At 39.9% G+C, this 22,712-nt stretch overlaps 1 protein-coding gene across 1 annotated transcript in view; it reads left to right on the top strand.

Moving 5' to 3' along the window:
* SRBD1 (S1 RNA binding domain 1) overlaps positions 1-22,712 on the top strand; it is a 180,245-nt gene that overhangs the window by 138,095 nt on the left and 19,438 nt on the right. Inside the window, exons 18-20 of the mRNA XM_075863219.1 lie at positions 15,829-15,935; positions 17,306-17,482; positions 20,864-21,022. Of these exons, the coding sequence (XP_075719334.1) occupies positions 15,829-15,935; positions 17,306-17,482; positions 20,864-21,022 (443 nt within the window). The remainder of the gene's footprint in view (positions 1-15,828; positions 15,936-17,305; positions 17,483-20,863; positions 21,023-22,712) is intronic.

The following is a 22,712-nucleotide window of genomic DNA, read 5'->3' on the forward strand; positions in this document are numbered from 1 at the left end:
TCTCTCGCAGGAACAAAGGATAAAAATCCAATGTGCCTGATCCCTCTTTTTCCCACTATATGTCTTCGAAGGGATAGTCGGTAGGTGCCATACACATGATATTGTCAGAATCGGTGGGTTTGGTTTACTTTTATCTCAAGTATATGGCGATCTTTAGGCATTTTTGTGAGGTTTGTAACACAATATTCACTTATTAATTTTCCATATGGATTAATGTTAATTTTTACATATTTGTTGTCAGAAAAAATGTTCGATAAATATCCCATCATTCACCTGATCACCTGAAAATCGTAATATCTGTCCCTACCTTCAGCCAGAATGGAGATATTGATTGTCAACTTTATGATCAGCACGGGTTTCATTTGCCAAATGTTCCAGCCTGAATTCGTTATCGGTTTGCAAATTGTTATTTCAAGTACCTATTTGCAATTTCGTCTTCTGTTTTGTCATTGAAGTTGGGGAAAAAAATGTCCGTCTAATATTTCACAAATGAAAAAGGATCTCGTTCAAACATCATTTGTGTTTCCACTTTCAGCACAAAAAAAAAAAAAGTGTTTTTTAAACCTGCAGCTGGTTATGTCTGCAGGAGTTCCCACTTATGGCCGGCTTTGATTGACATCTTGAAATGGCAGCTTTTCATGAATAGCTGTTAACTTGTAGAATTCACTTATGGCTCTCAGACAGACTTACTTTGTTCTACTGTTGGGGGCTGTCCAATATAAACAGGACCTTGCATCTGAATTTAATAATGCTGTAAAGTCCACCGAGAAAACTTTTTTTTTTCTTACACTTAAACTTCTGATGCGTTTTTGAACCTGATCTAACAGAAATGTAACCTAACATGCTTACTGCGTGATAATTGCTTTAATTGCCGCGGCCGCACTTGTGATGTTTTCCTGTATATATATATCGGTTCTGGTCAATCTATATAGGGATGACTGCTTGTAGCCTTATAGTTTATTTTACATCACCCGGCCTGGCAGGGAGATGTCAACAACTTACTTCAATGTTACGTCTATTCCATATTGCTTTAACATTTGACATAAACACTGTCCAGAAAGTGTAAAATATAGCGGGGTTCATCTACGAAAATGAACGCAAAAAACGACAAGCAAAGATTTTACCAAAGGCAACCAATCAAGTTGGCATCTTTATTACTAAAGAAATATAAGCTGTAATCTGACTGGTTGCTTTTGAAAATATTTACGAATTTATTCAATTACCATTAAGGCTCGATCGCTATGTTTGCCGGCTACGTTTAGAGTGTACAGTTGGGGAAAAAATTAACTATAAAGTAAATGTCCACTCTTGAATACCATATTTTTTTAAACCTAAATAGGTTCAAAATTCAGATTAATTTTGTAATATATCTTTATAGGGGTCATTGCTCTCATTTTCCAATATAGAGTTCCAAATCCCCTTCATAGACATAGATTTTAAGCATAACATTGTGTCTGCCTGAAGCCGCCACAGGAGGGAGCTCATGATCTTACTGCATACTGTTACACATTGAAAACAGTATGCAGTAATTCTTATTGTGAAATCCGGTACATTGACCTTAACTGAGATAAGTGAGGCCTACAGATCTTTAGATGTTTGTCCGAGTTCTTCTGTGACCTCCTGGACGAGTCGTCTATGAGTTCTTGAAAGAAGAAATTTTGGTAGGCCGGGCACTCCGGAGAAGATTCACCACTGTTCCAAGTTTTCTCGATTTGTGGATAATGGTTGTCACTGTGGTTCGTTGGAGTTCCAGAGCCCCAGCACTGGTTTTGTAAACCTTTTCAGACAGGTAGATGTCAATGACTTTGTTTGGCACCTGTATTTGAATCTCTTCAGGACGTGGCAGCATGTGCCGATTTTTGACACCACCTCGTCGGTTTCACATTGCCAGACAAATTCTATATAAGTGATGTGTAGATTCAACAGGTCGGGCAGTAATCATTCCTGATTGTGGCTAGTGAAGTTGAGCCCAACTGGTTAAATTAGTAGCTAAGGTGGAAATTACTTTTTCACATAGGGCCAGATAGGGCTGAACAGCATTTCTCCTTTAATAAATGAACTCATGATTTAAAAACAGCATTTTGGGTTTATTTGGGTTATTATTGTCTAATACGAAAAGTAGTTTGATGATCTAAAACAAATATGCAAAAAATAGAAGAAATAGGAGGGCAAAAACATTTTTACAGCACTGTACGATGATCTGTCGTAAGCAGCACATTCGTCTTCTGTCAGTAAATCCTGACAATCTAAGGCCTCGTTCACATCTGTGTCGGGACTCCGTACATGGGTTCCGTCAGACCTTTCCGTCAGGGGAATCCAAATGGAAACCATAGGTTTCCGTTTGCATCACCATTAATTTCAATGGTGACGGATCCGGTGCAAATGATTTCCGTTTGTCACCGTTGTGCAAGGGTTCCGTCGTTATGATGGAATTAATACCGTAGTCGACTGTAGGGTTTTCACGATACCAGAATTTGGACTTCGATGCCGATACCTGAGTAGTATTGCGATACACGATACCAAAAGGATGCTTTGCCCCAAAAAAAAAGTGCATTTTGAACCTCCATGTACCTCACATTAATAGTATTTAACCCCATCATGTTCCTCACAGTCATAATGGACAACATTGGGTTAATGTGTGAGGTATATGATGGTGTAAATTATTATTAATGTGAGACACATGGATTTTCAATATTCATAATACCTCGTGCCTCACATTAATAAGTGAAAGAAAGCCGTTTTTATTTTATTTTTAACATCATAAATAGCATTAACGACGCTATAAATTTGTTATTACGGTCGCGATGATACCGAATATGTGTCTATTTTATGTATTGAGACCTTTTATTTTAATTTTTTTTGTAAAAAAAAAATGTGTATTTTTTTACTATTTTTTAAATTTAACATTACTTTTTTTTACTTTTTATTTTTAAACTTTAATGTCCTGGCATATATCTATATACTGATAGTACACAGGCAGTAGTTAGGACATACCTAAGTATTCCCTAACAACATAAAATATGGTCAGACACCCCTGGGGTCCTTCAATGGACCCTGGGCTGTCTGCCCATATATGGTATGTCCCTCGGTCGCGTCACAGGGAATCCAAAGGGCATCCCCCTCATTTTCCCCATGAATGCTGCAGTCCGCTTTGATCGCAGTATTCACGGGGAATATCGTCGGAGTTCAGAGGTTTCTCTAATCTCCACCGTTAGAGCGGGGCTGTGTAATACAGCCATAGCCCCGCTCCTGTCAAGTGTGCGTGCACGGTCAGCATGAGGTGATGCGGCCGGCGCTGCACTAATGAGCAGGGGAACCGGTAATGGAGACAGAACCTGGGGGTGTTTTGCAGTACACCTGCCATGTTCTGTTTTCGGTGCCGGCGCTCATTAGTGCATCGCTGACCTGAGCGGGGCAATGGCTGTATTACACAACCGCACAGCTTGGTATCGAAATACATGAATTAACGGTATCGAAGCATTTGAGGGTGCACGGCATCTAAATAGTATTGATATTTCGATGCATCGTGCAACCCTAGTCGACTGTGCTATTCATTCCGTCAAAACGACTAAACCTTTACACAACGGGGACATACGGAAACCATTTGCACTGGATCCGTCACCATTGAAATCAATGGTGATGCAAACGGAAACCGTTTGGAATCTGTACATGGGTTCCCCTGATGGAAAGGTCCGATCGAACCCATGAACGAAGTCCCGACGCAGATGTGAACAAAGCCTAATGTGTATTGGAGGCTATTAGATCCACTGTAGCATCTGATCTTACTATATCCGCTATATAACCGATCATACGTATTATTAGGAGTATGTGGGGTTGTGACTGCCTACTTGCTTGCAGTTTCCTTTTTTAATATCCTGTATGGTCAGCATTACTGTATTTCATATCTACTTTGGTTATTCAAGAACTTGTATTTTGTGATCAGACACTTTGTTTCTGAATGAATTTACAGGAATTTGATCTCTTGTCTGTAAATCCTGTACCAAGAACAGCTGCAAGAACAAGAGCTCCAGAACAAGAGTAGAAAAGGGAAATGTTTTTACTATTTAGTAATGAAATAGAAATGATTTCTGAGAACGATAGGGTCTTGTATAATTCCTATGAGGAGCACTGATACACAATAATGAATATAAGAGGGGGAAAAATATCATGTCATTTAGATCTGGTGCTCCTAGTTCTGTATACCGTATGGTCGTAAGGGGCAAGAAGGTTTAATTTTTCCACTGTACAGCAAACTGGTTGAACAGGAATTGTATAACTATAATTAATAATAATTTATTTAAAAAAAAATTGTTGCCACTATAAAATAGAAACAATTATTTCACATTGTGGCATCCCCACTGCTTATATTTTACTTATTGAAGACTTTTGCTCATTTAGACATCCTGGACCTAATGTATCAAACCTGTTTCAGAGAAAAAGTTGCCTTGTTGACTGTAATAACCAATCAGAGTCTACATTTGATATCATTAGAATATGCCATAACTTACTGGGTTAAAGGGGGTCTGACAACTGGGACCCTCACTAGTCCCTTTGCTCCTTTTGGTTTTCAACAATCAGTGCCTCTCCATCCAGGCATTGTGTCTGGTATTCGTATTTACTTGAATGAAGCTGTGTTGCAGTTCTCTGCCTGGCCAGGAGTGGCACTGTGCAGAGAAAACGCCTTCTGGTGATCAGTGGAGGTGCCGGCAGTTGCACTCACACACCTAGTAATGGCTTGTTCTTCAATTATTCCATCAATTGTTCATTCATTTTTTTTTCAGTACAGACTAGAAAATGGAAGCTGAAGTTTTATTTTGGTCAAGGCTACATTTTCTCAGAATTTTGTTATTTGACACCAACTATAGAACAGCCAAGAATAATTGAAATTGGGTCTACTCACTGGCACTCTTTTGCCACGTCTGTTTGAACAGCTGGCACAGTCTTTAAAGGTTTTCCCATTTTCAACAATCAGCATAGATTATATTATCTAAATGCTGGGACCCCCACAGATAGCGAGAATGGTGGTCCAAAACCCACAGATCCACCTCACTGCACCCCCCGCAATGAGGAGGAGCTTGAATGGAGCGGCGGTCAAGCATTCGCCCGCCACTCAATTCAATGTGGCACTGACAGGAACAGCCGAGCGCTGTACTCCGCTATTTCCGTCATTCCCCTAGACTTTGAATGAAGCGGCAGCGCACATGCTCAACCGCCGCTCCATTCAATGCCCTCTTCACTCCTGTGGATAGAAGATAATTGTCGATTTTGGGAATAAGTCTTTGAATGTCTAGATGTAGCAGAACCCGGGCAAGTCCACTGATTTCTTTCAGATTTCAGGGGGCATACACATTGTTGGTTTCTACCTGGAATATGTGCACAGGTGATATGAAGACCACCAGGAGTGTCAACCCAAAAAGAGCCTTTTGTACATGTCATATTATACTAACACCTTTTATGTGTATGTCAGTGATGTCCCAGTCTAAGACCTCTGTTACCCGAGCGTATTAGGTGTCCATATTTGCTCTTTATTTGGGAGGTCTAGAATATGGCTATAAGCCAACGACTAGTCCATGTACAAAGTCACATGGCCATATTTTTTGTAGTCTAAGGGTAACTACACAATACTACAGATTTTAAGCAACAGATGTTGTTGCAAAAAATCTGCAGCGTAATACAGTAGCAGCAAGGTGGATGAGATTTGAACAAATTTCATCCACAAACTGCGTAAATGCTGAGCGGAAAAGAGTGTTTTTTTTAAATGTATTTGCATAAATGCTGCTTATTTGTTGCGGGTTTTCCCGATTTAATTCAATGGGAGGTAAAACTGGCAACGAATAGCAGATGTTATGTTTTTTTGCGGTGGGAAAAGTAGCAATTCCGCCGCAAAAAATGCAACTCCTATATAAAATCTTATACTTACTCCGAAGTCGGTGTTTCTTCGTCCAGGCCGGCCTCCTGGGATGACTGTTCATCCCATGTGACCGCTGCAACGCCATCCCAAGGCTGCAGGACGTCCATTTTTATCCATTTTTTTTTTCTTTCAGTGTAGGATTTCCGCAGCGGACTTTCCGACCGAAAATCTGCACCACAATTTGGTGTGGTTTCTCATTTGGAATACCCTGCGGCGACCAGTGCGGATACACTGTGTGCTTTTACGCAGCGTTTCCGCCCTGTGGGAACATACCTTAATAATGCATATTTCCTACTGATTCAATACTGAATTTTATTACATTCCTACGTGTATCCAAATATTATCCCTACTTGTGACCGCAACCTGGGAGAAAATATGTTGAACGAAAACACTGACAAATCTCTGATGCAGAAAGCTTAAAGTTCTATATGGACAAAACAATCCATATTATTTGCCCACAGTCGGGTCTATATGAACAGCGGTGTAAATATAATGGGTGCAAAAGTTGCGGTCCATCTAGAGCCTGATGGGGACCCGGAGGGGTCCCTCTTCTACATATGAAGAGACTTTTACTAAAACTGACTTGATAGTTGGGGGCCCTGCTACTTCTACCCAACCCCAATTAAAGGGGGTTTCCAGCCACTAAAAATTGATGGCCTATCCTAAGGATCACTTCAAAGGGAGAAACGGCTGCAATATGAGTGAAACGCCGCTAAATGTGTGTCGATGACTCACAGTGAGCAAGAAGAAATTAAGGGGAAGCAGCGCTCATACGAGCGCTGCCGCCCCTTCAAAACAGCTGATCGGGGGTCCCGAAAGTCGGACCCCTACACATGAGCTATTGAGCTATCCTGAGGATAGGTCATCAGTTTTTAGGGGCTGGAAAACCCCTTTAATGCTCCAGTTTATTTTGGCCATAACCCTAATAATATATATGTACTCTCTACGCCAACATAACTCTCTTCTCTAGACCTTCTCCTTACCATTTCTCGAATGCTGTTTGAAGCTTACCTAGATCTATAAAAATACCAGAGGATTTCCCCTTTTATTACATCTGATCCCTCAGTCTTACATAACAGATAGCGCCCTCCTCTCCTCCGTTGATTCTGTATACAGTAATATGCTCCTATAATATGATATTATCAGCGGCCTGTATACCTCATGTGTCATTAGATTAAGTTCTCCGTAATTTTCATGAAAAATACCTCACAAATTTGGTGTTGATAATACTTCAAAAGCAGCTTTTCTCCCCCTCGATATTGCAGACTTTTTACTTTTTAAGAGACTCATTGGTGTTGATTTTTTTTTTTTTTTTTTTTTAGCAGGTTTAATACATCACAGCTGTGACTACAGCCTTGTGAAATAACATCCGCTGAAAATGTTATGCCCACTGTTTTTCTGATTTATAAAATACAAGAGATCACTCTTTGGAGGGGAAGAGCAGCCCGTACCTGGTATAATAACCCTTTGAAGTGTTTTACTACATTCTAGCTGAATACATTTCCTTACTTTTTCGTTGCTGAATTTCCAGATGTGGCCGGGCTTGCCACTCTGCGTTAAATACGGGGGGCTCGAGCAGCCAAAAGATACGACCGCCATTTGGCTTCCTTTATACAGCAATAAACTGTTTATTGTTATGATTCCTTAAAATATATATATTTTATATATATATATATATATATATTAGACCGCTTTTTAACGCAACAGTATAATGTTTCATAGACGATTGTGTACATTACAGTCCCCGCAGTGTTTGACTTCTGTTGCTTGAAAAATGCACCCAATATAAATATTATATCAACATTATTATGCCGACGCGGTTGTGTTACATAGATACATAAGAAGAATGCAGCATTGAGTTTTTGTAGTAGCCGTGTTTCATTACTGTGATAATAACGACATTGATATAATATATACATTTATTATATTAGCGCAGTCATTTATATGCTGGCAACGAGTTCCTCTGCCCGTTTTACCTGCTTTCATGCCAGTTGTATAACCGTTTTACAATCCACATTGTAAATTAGCCGGTAATTGTTGCGTTATACGGTATTAAACTGAGAGCAGCGATCATTGGATATTCGTGGGATTATAATCCTTTGCATTATTTATATAGCACCCAGATATTTCGTAGTTCTGTACACATCAGTCCATGTTCCCAGAGGAGCTCACAATCATCCGCGTCAATTTCACAGGAAACCAGTTAACCTAAGCGACATGTTTGGCAGAGGTGTACGCCAAGGCTGCCAACTTCAATTTCAGTTTTTTTACTGACAACTGTATCAAAAATCACGGACAGATCAACTTTTTAGTGACCGCTTTACTATAACAAAAGCATTTTTTGGAAACGACATGATTATTCTGTTGCAAATACTACATCATACTAAAGTAGTAGGGCTATTAAATTGGCAATTTTAGTTTAATAGTAGCAATAATTGTACTATCGTGCCCACAAGAACAGTATTGTTTCCAAAATAGCACACTATTTATTTGTGCCATTTAGCTAGTAGGGGTGCTGAAAAAAATGCACCGGAGTCATAGTTATTAGTCTGGCATATTAATGACGGAGGCGCGCACCCCCCACCTCTCTGCGGTGACTGACCGACAGCTGTATATTCAGGTATACAATCACCAGCTGGAGAGGGGGGTGAGCGCTCCCCTCATGAATACAGCGGACTCCTAGTTATTAGGCGCCCCCCCCCCCCACACACCTCTCTGCGGTGACTGACAGGCTGCTCTATATTCAGGTATACAATGAACGTCCATAGAGGCGGAGAGCGCCCCCCTCCTGAATACAGCGAGATCACGCTGTAAATGGCAGGTTTCAGCGAGATTACGCTTGCTCTGCTGTAAGTACCACAGAAACGTTAACGAAGTGCCGTGATTGTGAATAGACATCCCGTCCTGGCTGGAAGGAATGTCTAGTCACTGTCTAAACACTTCAGTAACGTTAATCTGTCAGTATAAGACAGCACGTAGCGAATAACGCAGTCACTATGCGCTGACTAAATAAATGGAGAGGAGTGCATGACGCTGATTGGTCACTGATTGGTCAGCGTCATACACTGCTCTCCACAACGCCCACTTGGTCTAAAGTAAAAACACGCCCAGTTGGGCATTAAGAAAGTAATTAGCATAAAGCTAAAATCGCTAATAAAGTGGTAAAAATAGATCGTTTTCCTAAATAAAAACCACTGCTGTTACCTACATTACAGCACCGATCACATTATGTAGGAGATAGGGCGCTTATAATGTGGTGACAGAGTCTCTTTAAATACAATTCGCAAGCGGAAACGCAAGATCAATTGACATGCTGTGGATTTGAAAATACGCATTGCAGGTTAATTTACATGCAGAAAAAGCGCAACGTGCAGATGAGATTTCTGGGAATCTCATTTATATTGCTGGTACTGTATTACACTGTGGATTTTTTGCACGAAAATACTCCTGGCAAATCCGCATGTAATACGCATCGTGCGCATTTGGCCTAAAGAAACTTTAAACGATTCCATTTTTTAATGCCGCCAGTTTTTTTCACATCAGAAAAAAAACACTTTTTGCAGACTGTCCGTAACGGACGGTTGGCAGCCATGGTGTACACAGAATGTATTAACTCCATTAGCTGCCTCTTCCCAATGGGGTACACATACTCACTAGGAACAATGTCACTTTAATCCAGTTTATCTGTCCGTATATTATTGGAAGCAGGGTTACCTTGGTTAGATTTTGGCCACTGGTTTTACCTATAAGGCTACATGCACACGTTGCGTATTTTGCTGTGGAAAATACGCAGCAAAAGCGCAGCAAACCACAAGAAATTTGCAGAAAAAATGCACCTGAAGGTGCGTTTTTCGGTGCGGTTTTTACGTTTTGCTGCGTATTTCTGTAGAACTACAGGGATAGAATTCGCATGTGGAATCGCAGGATAAATTGACATACCGCGGTTTCAAAAATACTGCAGCGTGGACATGAAATTCCCTGGAATCTCTTTGCCTATGCTAGTACTGTATTATGCTGCGGTTTTGCCGCACACACATACGCGCGGCAAAACCGCATGTAATACTTATCGTGTACATTTACCCTTAAGCTATTAATCTGACTTGCGCGGTAATTTATAAGAACACAGTATATTTCTTGAACCTCCTTATTGCACTTAGAGAAAAACCCCATATCAGCTTCTTGGTTCTTAAAGGGGTTGTCCTCTTTGGGAAATGTATTTTTGTTACAAGTGTCCCCCTACCATAATTTGTACGATGGGTTTTCTACACCAGACAAGCCCATAAAAAGCTAGATTTTAATTAGTAATTTAGTCGGATCCTCCTAGAGAAGGTAGTCTACCTGACAATCTTACTTCATTTTGTAGTGTCACATTTGCCATCTCCTGCCGTCCGAACACTGTGGCTATTTCTGTTTTAGTGGATACCTGCATTCCCTATAAAATAACAATTGTGTTGTGCTGTTCCTCTGTTATTCCTCCTGGAAATATATGTATAAATTGACACCTGGGCATTCCCATTCTCCTTGTTTATGGGGTGTATCCTTATACACGCTGACACTCCAACCAATGTCAGACTGGGTAGGGACACCCAACTGTTAAGGGGTGTAGATGCCAGCTTGTCAGTTTAATCATACATTTTCAGGAGGGATAACAGAGGAAGGCTCCGATGCAGGGATTTCAGAAAAAAATGCTCTAGTATTTACTAAAACAGACATGGCAGAAGAGCTGACAGCTCCTCTTTTTAGCAGAAGTTCTAATTATATTTGGAGGAACTCTTATAACATTCATTGATTTATAAACCTTTTCTCTGGTATAAGACGCTTCTCCAGAAGACGGATGTGATTACTAGAAATCACTGCGTACTGCCAGTAATAAATGACATGAAGCTACGCAGCCGGCAGATGTGTGTTACCAGCATTTCACTGCAAATAGAATAAAACTCTTGGAGTGTGTGCAGTCTTCTGTCTGGCCGCTGTATTTCATGGGTCACTCACCATGTGCCATGGTTGATTAGTGCTTTGAACTACCACATGCCAATCCAAATGAAGAGGCACCGGAGAAGAAATGTCCTTTATTTAAAATCGCATGTGCTTTTCATGAACCTCTTCCTGCAGGTTAAAAACTTTCTAATGGCCAGCGTTCCTGTAGCCTCCAGCTATTGATAAAGGAATTGGAGGCCAGTTACAAGGAATTCGTGCAAAATTTAAGCTGCCTGTATGTAGTGTCTTGTCACATTTTTATGAGCACTTCTAAAAAGTTACCTTTACCTGACTTATAAAATATATTTTCGTGACGTTTAATAGTACAGGGCTATTTTGGAATAATAAGGGTGTTTATAATAATGTGCCGAGATTTTAGCCATAATCTTCAGTTTACAAAACCAAGAATGGTCGAGTCCTGCATCTAATATGACGTCTTAGGGCAACTATTGGCTAAAGGGAAGTAATATCCCCCATCACGCAAAAAAAAAAGGAAAGAATAAAAGTAGAAAAATATAGCCATGTATGTAAGTGTTGTCGGCAATGTGAACAACACCAGACTGTGAATAAAGCTGCTCTCTCGCCCTCTCTTCCAGCAGGAAGTCACAGCCTGGCCTCAAATACAAATCAGTAGCTACGTTGAATATTTCCCCTGGTTTTATACATGATGCGCCGTTTTTCACCTTGTGTGATACATGTAAACAAATCCATGTCTGTCTCTGAAACTGAGCAACCTTGCTAATGATCACCCGCTACACAAAAAAAATCTTCAGTTGCTGTAAGGAGAAGGGAAGATGTGGTTATGATTGACAGGGGTCTCGGCTTCTAATAAGTATGTTCTGCTGACAGCGATCTGTATTCAGTGTTCCTTCTTATCTGTTTTCATGTTTGTATCCCGGCAGGAGAACACATAGAAGGACATTTATCAAAACTTCGAGGGGAAAAAAAAAAGAGGATCAGTTGCCCATAGGAAAAGATCAGAATCCAGCTCACATTTTTCAGAAGTCCTTTGGACAATGAAAGCAGCAACTAGATTGGATGCTATGGGCAACCATTCCACTTTTCCTTTGCACCAGTTTTGATAAGTCACCCACAATGTCTTCGGCTACACCCTTCCCCAACCCCCTTTGCACAGAAGTTAACTGAAAATCCACAATTGAACTCTATGTCCAGACTGTCCCGGTACCATAACCGGGAGTTCTGGAGTCTGGGAGACTCCCTAATAATTACAATAGCAAACTAAAATCTATTTTTAAGGATCGGCCAGCAGAAAAACTTACCTCGTAAACAGATTTTCCAGAAGCATCAGGTCTACTTTTCTCTAATGTAAGTTTTAAAGGGAGAGATATTACCATCCATCTACCCCCTACTTTTTGCTAACCCACCAAATACACATTAATGGGGCAGATGGATGAGAGTGTGACTTTAGGTTCAGACTACACAGGGTTTGTTTGTAGTCTGTTACTATGGAGACAAATAGGTCTGCATACGAGCTGTAGACTCAAGGCAATAGGATATTTTTAATTAATACAATTTGCAAAGTTTCTTCATTTTATATTTGGGATACATTGGAGCAATAAAAAATAAAAAATTGTGGCAAAGGTGGACATACCTTTTAAATTCACAATGGACTCATGATCAGTTGCCTAGGGTGTGACAACCCTGAGGACATCTTGTATAACCTATATATATATATATATATATATATATATATATATATATATATATATATATATTTTGTGTCACTATTTTTAAGCCAAAAGTATAAAAGTGGCCTCCAGGTTACTTGAAGGACTGATAATTATGGAAACTCTTAAAATTGTTTTTCCCCATTATCTCCATAGATTGACATTTACCTCCTACCTTAGGTTTACATATTTCCGTGTCCATTACGGGAAAATCTTTACTGGGTATTTATATTCTGTAGGAACCCAGCCTGTGCCAAAGTACAGTCTGGGAATTAGAAGACTATGAATTAAATCCAAATTTTTTCATAAGGTATAGACATATTTTTAATGAAAGGGCAGGTCGCCAGTTCTTTTTTTTCTTTTTAATCATGCCAGTTTTCACCACGTAGTTGTTGAAATGCTTCAACAGACCATTGGGTAGACAGAAAAAAAAGTGCCGTCTTCATGCTTCACTTGATCATAAACATTGACATTGCTGATATTAGCGTCTTTTGTTGAGTGATGTGTGAACTGTTGTCGGGAAGACGTGGAGGCGCAGACACCGCTATGAAGTTGTTTTCAGGTGTTGCAAGGATACACCGATGATGGAGACGGCTCGATCAAAGGAAGTTTTGTTGCCAGATGTCAAGTGAAGGAAATGCATGAATGTATACATTAGGGCTGCTGTACTTTATAAATGTATGACTATTCGCAGCACAGCAGAGCGCTCCAGTATACTATGGGCGATACGATATTGACTGGCAGACTGAAGGAGGCAGCTGCAGCTATGGGCGATGTATTGATCTCCTATGAATTGACTTATTTGAGATTCAACTAGTTATGAAAATTCACATAAAGTTTGTGGGGGCACAAAGAGGTACATTTTGAAGCGGGCATCATTTTATCGCCTGCAACATTCAGTCTGCCAATCATCTAAGAAGTAAAGGTTATGTACACCTTTGCAACCCTCGTTATTGAACCAATTAAAATGAAGCAATTTTGCAAAAAAATATTCTATCGTTTTGTGTTCACAGCTCATCTGCTGAGCTATGTGTCTCCATACTAACAGACCCTGTTAGTCTAATCCTGCATTCGTACTTGTTCCTTCAAACTGCCCCCTACTTCTCGCTAACATACGTTAGGGCTTTACAAATAGGGCTTGATCAATCTGCCCCTTGTGTGTCTGTCCCATATTGTCTCTTAACCCCTTCCTGCCCTGTGACGTACATTTACGCAATGGGAACTGTACAGTCCTCGCGAAATAAAGTAAATGCAAATCGTACTAATGGCGAGGGCACTTGCGGTAGCCGACTGTGTATTAAAGCTGACACCTTAATCTATTGGGCAGGATCAGAGGGAACTCGTATCCCGGCTGTTTAACCCCTTAGATGTCACGTCAGAGGGGGCTCCCTCGTCTCATCAGCCTTACAGGATGCCTGTCAGCGTTATGCCGATAGACATATAATACACTTCAATACAGAAGTATTGCGGTGTATTAAATCAGCAATTTAACCACCACAAAGTCTAATCCACTAGGGGGAATAAAAAAAAGTTAAATGAAGTGTTAAAAAAAAGGAAAATAAAAGAGAGAAACTCAAAAAAATACGTTTCCCCAATAAAAATGCTTTATTATTTTTTTTTTAAATATCTATTAAAAAAAGTACATAATTGGTATCTCTGCGTCTATAACGGCCCAAACTATACATTTATTAATTTATAAACACTGTAAAAAAATACCAGAATTGCTGTTTTTTAATATTTCTTCCTCACGAAATGTTTTAAAATAAGCCATGAAAAAGACGTATATACCCCAAAAATATACGACTGAAAGAGTCAACTCATCCCGCAAAGAGACTGGCCCTCACACAACTCTATCAACGACATGATATATATATATTATTATTTTTTTTTTAAAACATGAAAAACTTTATCAATTTGGTATCACCGTTATCCGCAGAAAAATAATCACATGTTTATTATACCGCACAGCAAACGCCATAAAAACAAAGCCCAAATAACTATGGTGGAATTGTTGTTGTTTTTTCTTCACCCAAATTATTATTATTATTTTTCTATAAAAGTTATACAATACATTATATGAATCCTAATACAATTTGTCCCACACAAAACATGCCTTTATACAGCAATATTGACCGATAAATAAAAAAGTTATGGCTCTTGGAATGCGAGGATGAAGGATTCAAAAAATGTGGCCACGTCCTGAATATTAATAATGTATACTGCACAGCAGACTACTCCTTCTCTTAAGGTGAAAAAAAAATAAAAGGGTATACCTGCCCGGCGGATGCCAAAAGGACTCTCTCTTATTTTCTGTCAGCCCATAGTGTTCCACGGACCCATTCAGCATATGCACTGGTCTGAACATAGCTTTATTATGTTCTACTCCTTCAAAGAAAAAAAGAGAGAACCTGACCGATCCCGTTAAAGTCAGTGGGATCTACTCTGTTTTAATCCGTTAAACGGATCACCCTGAGACCGTGTGAGCAGAGTCTTAAATAGCACTTGTGAATTAACCTTTAAGGAACTGTCAACCTTTTACCATCATTACCATTTTTAGGTCCAACATTCTGTGTTAATATTTCTTTGTACTGATGGGAGCTCCGTTTTCCTGAAACAGAGCTCCAAATCCCTGAATAGATATAGCGTTCGATAATAAAATTCTGTCTGCCTGGCGCCACCACTAGGTGGAGCTTACTTCATGCTGTGTTATTATTGAGCTCATTATATAACAGTATACAGTAAACTCCTAAGCTCCCCCTAGTGTTGGTTGTAGGCAGACAGAACTCTATAGGGGAGATTTATCAAACAGGAAAGGTGGAGCAAGTTGCCCATGCCAGCCAATAAGATTGCTTCTTTCATTTTCAAAAGGACCTTAGAGAAATGAGAGCTGAAATCTGATTGGTTGCTATGGGCAACTACATCACTTCCCCTGTGCACTAGTTTTGCTATATCTTCCCATATGTCTATGCATAGGATTTGGAGCTCTGTATTGACCGCTATAAAAATAAATTAAGAAATTAATCCGCACAGAATTTTGGACATATTTCAATTTATAAACAAAATGGTGGACTTTCACTAATCACACGTTGCGCCAAAAATGAGGATTTGCCCGCAATGTATGAATATACCCTAATCTTTATTGGCATAATCTTTACATTCCAGTAGCTAAAAGGTTAACAATATAAGTTTTTGTCGGTATCGATATAACACATGGCGCAGTCTATAAAGTTAACCCTTTCCTGTCTCTTGCAGCATGACGTCTCGCAGGTGCTGCTGAAAGGCACGCTGGACAGTGTGGTGGAGGAGTGCGTCAGCTTCGTGGGGGTGGATATAAACATCTGCTCCGAAACACTGCTGAGGTAAACACAGCGTTCTATGTTTCTTCACCATCAGTCACTTTGAGCTCCCCGGCCTGGTGAAGAGTATTACAGGGATGTCCCCTGATGCTGCCACCTGCTCCGGGGACTATGGTATTGTATCTGCACAATGTGCACTGTGTCCTGCAGGCTGTTATGCTGTTTGTCTTTCTGTAATGTACATAGTATTAAGTAAGCACGCTCACACCGCTTCATATACCCGGCTTTTGTTACGTCTTTACAAAGAATCTACATTTCCCTGTGGCCCATTCACAAAGCGATGGCGACTGTAAGGAGCGTAGAAATGAAAGAAGACTGGACATTTTATCCGGGAGCTATTTATGAGACATGTACAGACCGGGCAGTTTGTATCTTTCATGGACAAAAGAAAGCATAGAAAAATGCACAATAAAATAATAAACTTATCATTATCATCAGGCTGACTCACAGCAGTGACCAAAAAAGAAAAAATCAGTACCCTGGAATATCTATCTATCTATCTATCTATCTATCTATCTATCTATCTATCTATCTATCTATCTATCTATCTATCTATCTATCTCATATCTATCTATCTATCTATCTATCTGTCTGTCTGTCTGTCTGTCTGTCTGTCTGTCTGTCTATTTTCTATCCTATCGATCATCTTCTATCTGAGTTCACACATCACGGTCAAAATTTTTTTTTTTTTCTGCTAATCGCATCAAAAGAAAACGTATTTTGACCACAACATGAAAACTCTTATCTATCATGTCTCTTTTCTTCTAGGCTAAGGTCAATCTAGAGCTGGCCATTTTTCCAACCGGTCCATCGTAAGGCCTTGTTCACACATCATGTATTCAACGTGTTTTTGCCGCATTGTAGGTGCATACGACACATTTTTTTTACACGCGCACACGCGCGTGTTTCAAAAACTTGTTGTGTAAAAAAAGGTAAATTCCTGGCGCCTAAAACGTGCCAAAAACGCGCCTAATTACGTGCCCAAAAAACACGCTGAAAACGCGTCAGAAAATGCATCAAAATGCATGTACTTTAAAATGCGCTTTACAAAAAACGCTAGCGTTTTTCACGCGTTTACACCCTGTTTTTTTTTAGCGCCCTGTGAGCAAGGCCTAATAAGACAACTGATGCATAAAATGATACCGGTTTGCATTCATTCGTTTGGCTCCAATTGTATTTCAGGACCCAAAGATCTAGCCAGCTGTGTATTGAAATCTTGTTCTAAGGCCCTGTTCAGACCTTTTATGCATTTTTTTTCCCCTTCCCTCTACCTATGTCATATGTATCTTTTTATTCTCTATTTATCTATCTTTCATGCTCACATTTTGATAACGTCTACTGTGTGTAATTTTATTTTTTTATGCTTATTTTAGGCATATCGCCGGGTTGAATTCTGTTAGGGCCAAGAATGTAATTGAATGGCGAGAGAAGAATGGACCTTTTATTAACAGAGAGCAGCTCAAGTGTGTCAAAGGGCTGGGTCCAAAGACCTTCCAACAATGTGCCGGCTTCATTAGAATTAATCAGGAGTACGTCAAGAACCTGTTCAGGTAGGTTTCCATTTCCCTGCAGCGTGTAGAGCATTTAACTGCGCTCCAACCTCGATCACCGCAATAAAAATAGTGTATCACTTACACAAAGATGAATGTAGCGCACCTCCCATCAGTGCAGGATATGTGATACATACTCCAGTTCATTTCTGAGAGTGTGTAAATGTATTGGCTCCCCCAGAGTGTTCCAAATGCATTAACTCTGGGCTTTGCCGTATATCCGGCAGGTCTGGAGCTTTACAATGTGGTTTTATGTATTGTGTCGGTTAAAGTCCCCAAATATTTCATTTGTATTGTGTCTTTTTTATAGTACGTTACTGTAGTAAAGCACATGCTGTTGTATCCCATACATAATAAATTGGTCAATACGGTCCGGAAACATTTTGGGTACCCTACATTGTGATTTTTATTTAAAAGCAGTTGTGTTACGAAGACTCTTTTAACGTCCGTATACATACAGTAGTGTTAAAAAAAATAGCAGTCCAACCTCATTAACCTGATAAATCAATGTTTTTGGTAGAAGTGATATTTCTACATAGCAAGTAATTTACTTGTAAGTGCAGTAGAGAAGTAGAAAAAGAAACAGAGCCAACAATTAGGACATGCGTGCCGCTCATTCTGAGGAATTAAATCATGAATTGAAGGGGGCTTGTTCCAAATAATAGCAGTGAGGAGTTAAATTAGTGAAGTCCTTCATTCTGTGGAGTAACAGGTATCAATTTTGGCCCTTATTTAGGGTAGGAGGGCGGCACATGTTGGTTATAGTGAATTTCCTTCTGAAATACTGGGGAAAATGGGTCGTTCCAGTCATTGTTCTGATAAAGGTACTTTGATTAAAAAGTTGATTGGAGAGGGGAAAACATAAAGAGAAGTGCAGCAAATTATAGGCTGCTCAGCTAAAATGATCTCAAATGCCTTGAAGTAGCAACCAAAATCTGAAACTACTGTTCAATTGGATCGAAGAATAGCCAAAATGGCAAAGGCTCAGCCAATGATCCCCTCCAGAAAGATCAAAGAAGATGTGAAGTTACCAGTGATGCTTCTACAATGAGAAGACGATTAAGTGAAGCCACGTTACCAGCAAGAACTCCCCGCAAAGTCCCGTTGTTGAAAAAAAGACGTGTCCTGAATAGGTGAAAATTTACCAGGAAACACATTGACTGGCCCAAAGAGAAATGGCGCAACATTTTGTGAACTGATGAAAGCGAAATTGTTCTTTTTGGGTCTAGTGGCCGCAGACTGTATGTCAGACCACCCCCGAGCACTGAATTTAGGCAACAGTTCACTGTGAAGATAGTAAAGCATGGTGCCGCAAAAATCATGATATGGGGATGTTTCTCATTCATACTGATCATGGATCAGTTTGAATATATCGAAATACTTGAGGAGATCATGTTGCCCTATGCCGAAGGAATGCCCTTGAAATGGGTTCTTCAACACGACAATGACACAAAACACAGCAGTGAGCAAACATCATCTTGGTTACAGACAAATAGGATTGAGGTAATGGAGTGGCCACTCCAGCCCAATGCCCTGACCTAAATCCCATAGAGAACTTGTGGGGTGACATAAAAAATGCGGTTTATGAGGCAAAACACAAAAATGCAGAACTGTGGAATGTCGTCCAATCATCCCGGACTGAAATACCTGTTCAGAGGGGCCAGAAGTTGGTCGACACATGCGATATCAGGCAGGTCTCAGAAACGATGGTTATGCCACGAAATATTAGTTCAGTAAAGTGAAATCTGAAACATTTTTGAAGTTTATACATTACATTTTTGAATTTTTAAAGAAAAATACCGGCACTGCTATTTTTTTTTGAATAGCCTAATATTCCTTTTTATTTACTTTCTATAAAATATTAACACAAAGTGGATACATTTTCTTATTGTTTTGATTTGGAATTGAATGTGTAGGATTTCCAGTGCATTTGTATTTAGGAAAATAAAAGGTATTATAATGATTTTGCGCTTTATTTGCTTTTTTAAACTCACTGCTATTTTTTTGAACATTACTTTGTGTTTATATCTTAGTATCCCAAATTGCCAGTCAGTAGATATCCTACGTATGCCTCTCCCTCTTGAGAGCCCCAAACAACCTACCAGAACAAGTGATGTAATATCGCTAGGATATGTTACCCCTTTAGATCAGTGGGAATCTGAATGCCAGGACCCCCACCAATCCTCAGTGGGCCAAGGCGCTAGTTCAGTGCTTCAGCTGCGTCACAGTTTTTCGCAGCATAGCGCGGCTACTGTCCTCCTCCTTTGCATGAAACTACAACATTCACTTCATTGAAGCTGTGGACAGGACCCAGGCTATACAAAGAAACCGGGGCTTCTGCCGATTCATTCTCAGGATAGATGAGGGCCCCAAAGGTTGAGAAAACTTTTATTTAATATTCTCATATTGTTGATCAGTGGGGGTCCAATCTCTAGTACCCACCACTTCAGGAATGTAGGGACAAAGGTGCAATCTGGCTCGTTCATTCTAGGATCTGAGGGGGTCCTGGCAATTGAAACCCCACTGATGAAGAAGTAATAGCATATCCTAGCGAAATGCCATCATATAATGGTGGGAAAACTGCTTTAGCCCTACTACTGATTAGACCGAGCTGTTCTCGGGAAGGAGTAAGAGTATAATGCACAGCTCGGGGTGCAGGGAGAGCTGCTTGTAAAATTTCAGATTTAACGTGTTTGCCACTTTTTTCTTTCTTTTTTTTTCTAAGGAAAATGTTTTTTGTCATTTTTGCAAAATAAAAGAAATTGCGTCAAAATTTGCTGCAAAACTTACGTAGAAAACCACTTTTTAAAAAAACTGAATCACAAGTGATATACAAATATTATTTTTCCTTTTATCTATAAAAAAAAAACCTGTTGACTTCTATAGGGAGTATTATGAGCATGCTCTGTGTCACGTACAGAAGTTACTGTGCTGGGAGAGGGAGGAGGGAGGAGGAGCTGCGCTGTCTCAATCATTTATTGTCAATGGTGACATCTGCTCCCAGCTGTATAATAGCGGTGGTACCTTTCATTGTAGTCCTGCCTAGGATGACAATGAGATGACTGCGGCTCCAGTGTACACAGCACATTGTGACAATCCACAGTCTGAAAACTTTTAAATAAGGATATTAACATGGAAAATGAAAAAACCCTTTAAAAATATATTTTAAATATAAAAACTTGATTTATATAATAGGTTATTTTCACCATACATTCCTTAAAGTCCTTTTTTTATGGAATATATGAATATTGGATATTGGAAAGAAAAGTAATTGTTATACAGTCTGGTGATACAATCATCTAACGCAACAAATATAGAAGGTTCGGAGGGATGATGAAGAGTCAGACATTAAATAAAATATAATTGTTTCTCTTTTTTTAGGGATGGATCAGGGGGCCAGGGATCAAACGTGCAAGCTACACAAAGCACCGTATCCAAACCAGGCAAGAAGACCGCAAAATCTGCACCTACCATTGCTGCCAAGCCAAACCCCATGGATCAGACGTGCATTCATCCCGAGTCATACAACATAGCAATGAGGTAAGTCAAGTCACATTAAGGTGAGGCCTGCGCCACACGTAGCCAACTCCATTCCAGAGTCTGCAAATGTTTCCTGCACTTTATTTCTCTGCCGTTTTCACTTTCCAAAAGTATAAATTCAGGAGCATGACTTATCTGAAGCGTTAAACAGTAAAACATTACTCTATACTGGAAATTATTTCCATCTTGTAAATGTGATGTATATTGTTAAAACAGAGATGTAACGTAAGCCTCTGGGCTGGGATGAAAACTGTTATTTTTTACACTGTTACATGACGTCACAGTTTGCTATGTATGGTACAGCACTGTGTACGGGGTGGTTGAACTGATGGCATCATTTAAGGACATAACATAAATTTTTAATCAGAATGAAGGGGCCACAGCAGCAGTTATAGGGTTATTCCAGTTAAAAAAAAAATTATTGTGACTTTAAATGACAAATGAGGGCGACTTACAAATTTACGCTGCACAGGTCAAATGCGTCGTTCCTCCGTTTTCATTGGCAGTCAGGGGACCAGAGAACTCGGTTGCTCAGTTTCGGGGCAATAAAGTGAGCAGGTCACTGGGAGCTTTTTTTTTTTTCTTCTCCTAACCCCCTCTTCTACATCTAAATTCTTCTTGACTGCACAGCGCATGTGTCTGGAATACCGCAAGGAGGACTAAACACAAGGAGAAGAATTTATTTTGGTCACATGCTGTGCTGTTGTGACGCGCCGACCACTGGTGGTGTGTTTAGCCCAGTGACCGGTCGTCGTAAGCACTGAATACTAAAGAACTGCGCTGATGTGGTCACGTGACCGGCGCTAAAAGCACCCTTATGGCCGATGCAGCGTTTATCTGTAAGTAAGTAGTGCTCACTTGTCATTTAAAGCAAGAAAAACTTTTTTACCCGGCCAACCCATTTAAGCGCCGCAACTCCTTTGCAGATTTACCCTGCAGAGCAATTCTCACACACACCCACTGCTGAAGGGACTAGTGGTCCTTTCACCAATTCATTATGGAGCCACCTCTGGTGAGATTATTAACTAGTGGGTCATACTATTTTTTTTTTATAGAACTTAAGACTTTGAACTAACTTTGGGATCTTTCTAGTCTTTGAATCATTAATGGATTTTTTAAATGGCTTTTCTATTATGTTGTAAACTAATATTTTAAGATGGCATCATGAATCCGTGTATTACTTTGTCTGCCCCGTTGCCTCTTTGGGCAGTTTCCCTCCCTACTGTAGAAGTGACAGGTCTTGCTCTTGCTGTCTTTTGGGGAACCCCTCATCAGTTTCCAGGGAACCCGGGTTAGGAAACACTGGTAGCTGTGTTGTTCTGAGTACCTCCATGCTGCTGATGTAGTTCTTGGTGCTTTTCCAATGCTCTGTCTCCAGAACTGCTAATAAGTTTATTTTTGTTGAGGATTAGTGTCTTTTAAAGTAGATGTAGTGTGTTTGATGGGAAAAAAATGTAAGTAAAGCTAAAGGTCTAAAAATCACATGGAACATTCAGAATGAATATGGAAAGTGTGGTGTTATCAGAATTATACGCGCCATAAATTAGTTAATATATACACTCTATGGCCAAAAGTATGAGGACACCCCTCCTAATAATTGTGTTAATGAAGCGCACAGCCATGCAATCTCCATTGACAAATGTTGATAGTAGTATGGATCGTACCGAAGAGCTCAGTGACTTTAAATGTG

This window comes from Rhinoderma darwinii, chromosome 4 (genome assembly GCF_050947455.1).
Source record: "Rhinoderma darwinii isolate aRhiDar2 chromosome 4, aRhiDar2.hap1, whole genome shotgun sequence".
Classification (NCBI taxonomy): Eukaryota; Metazoa; Chordata; class Amphibia; order Anura; family Rhinodermatidae; genus Rhinoderma; species Rhinoderma darwinii.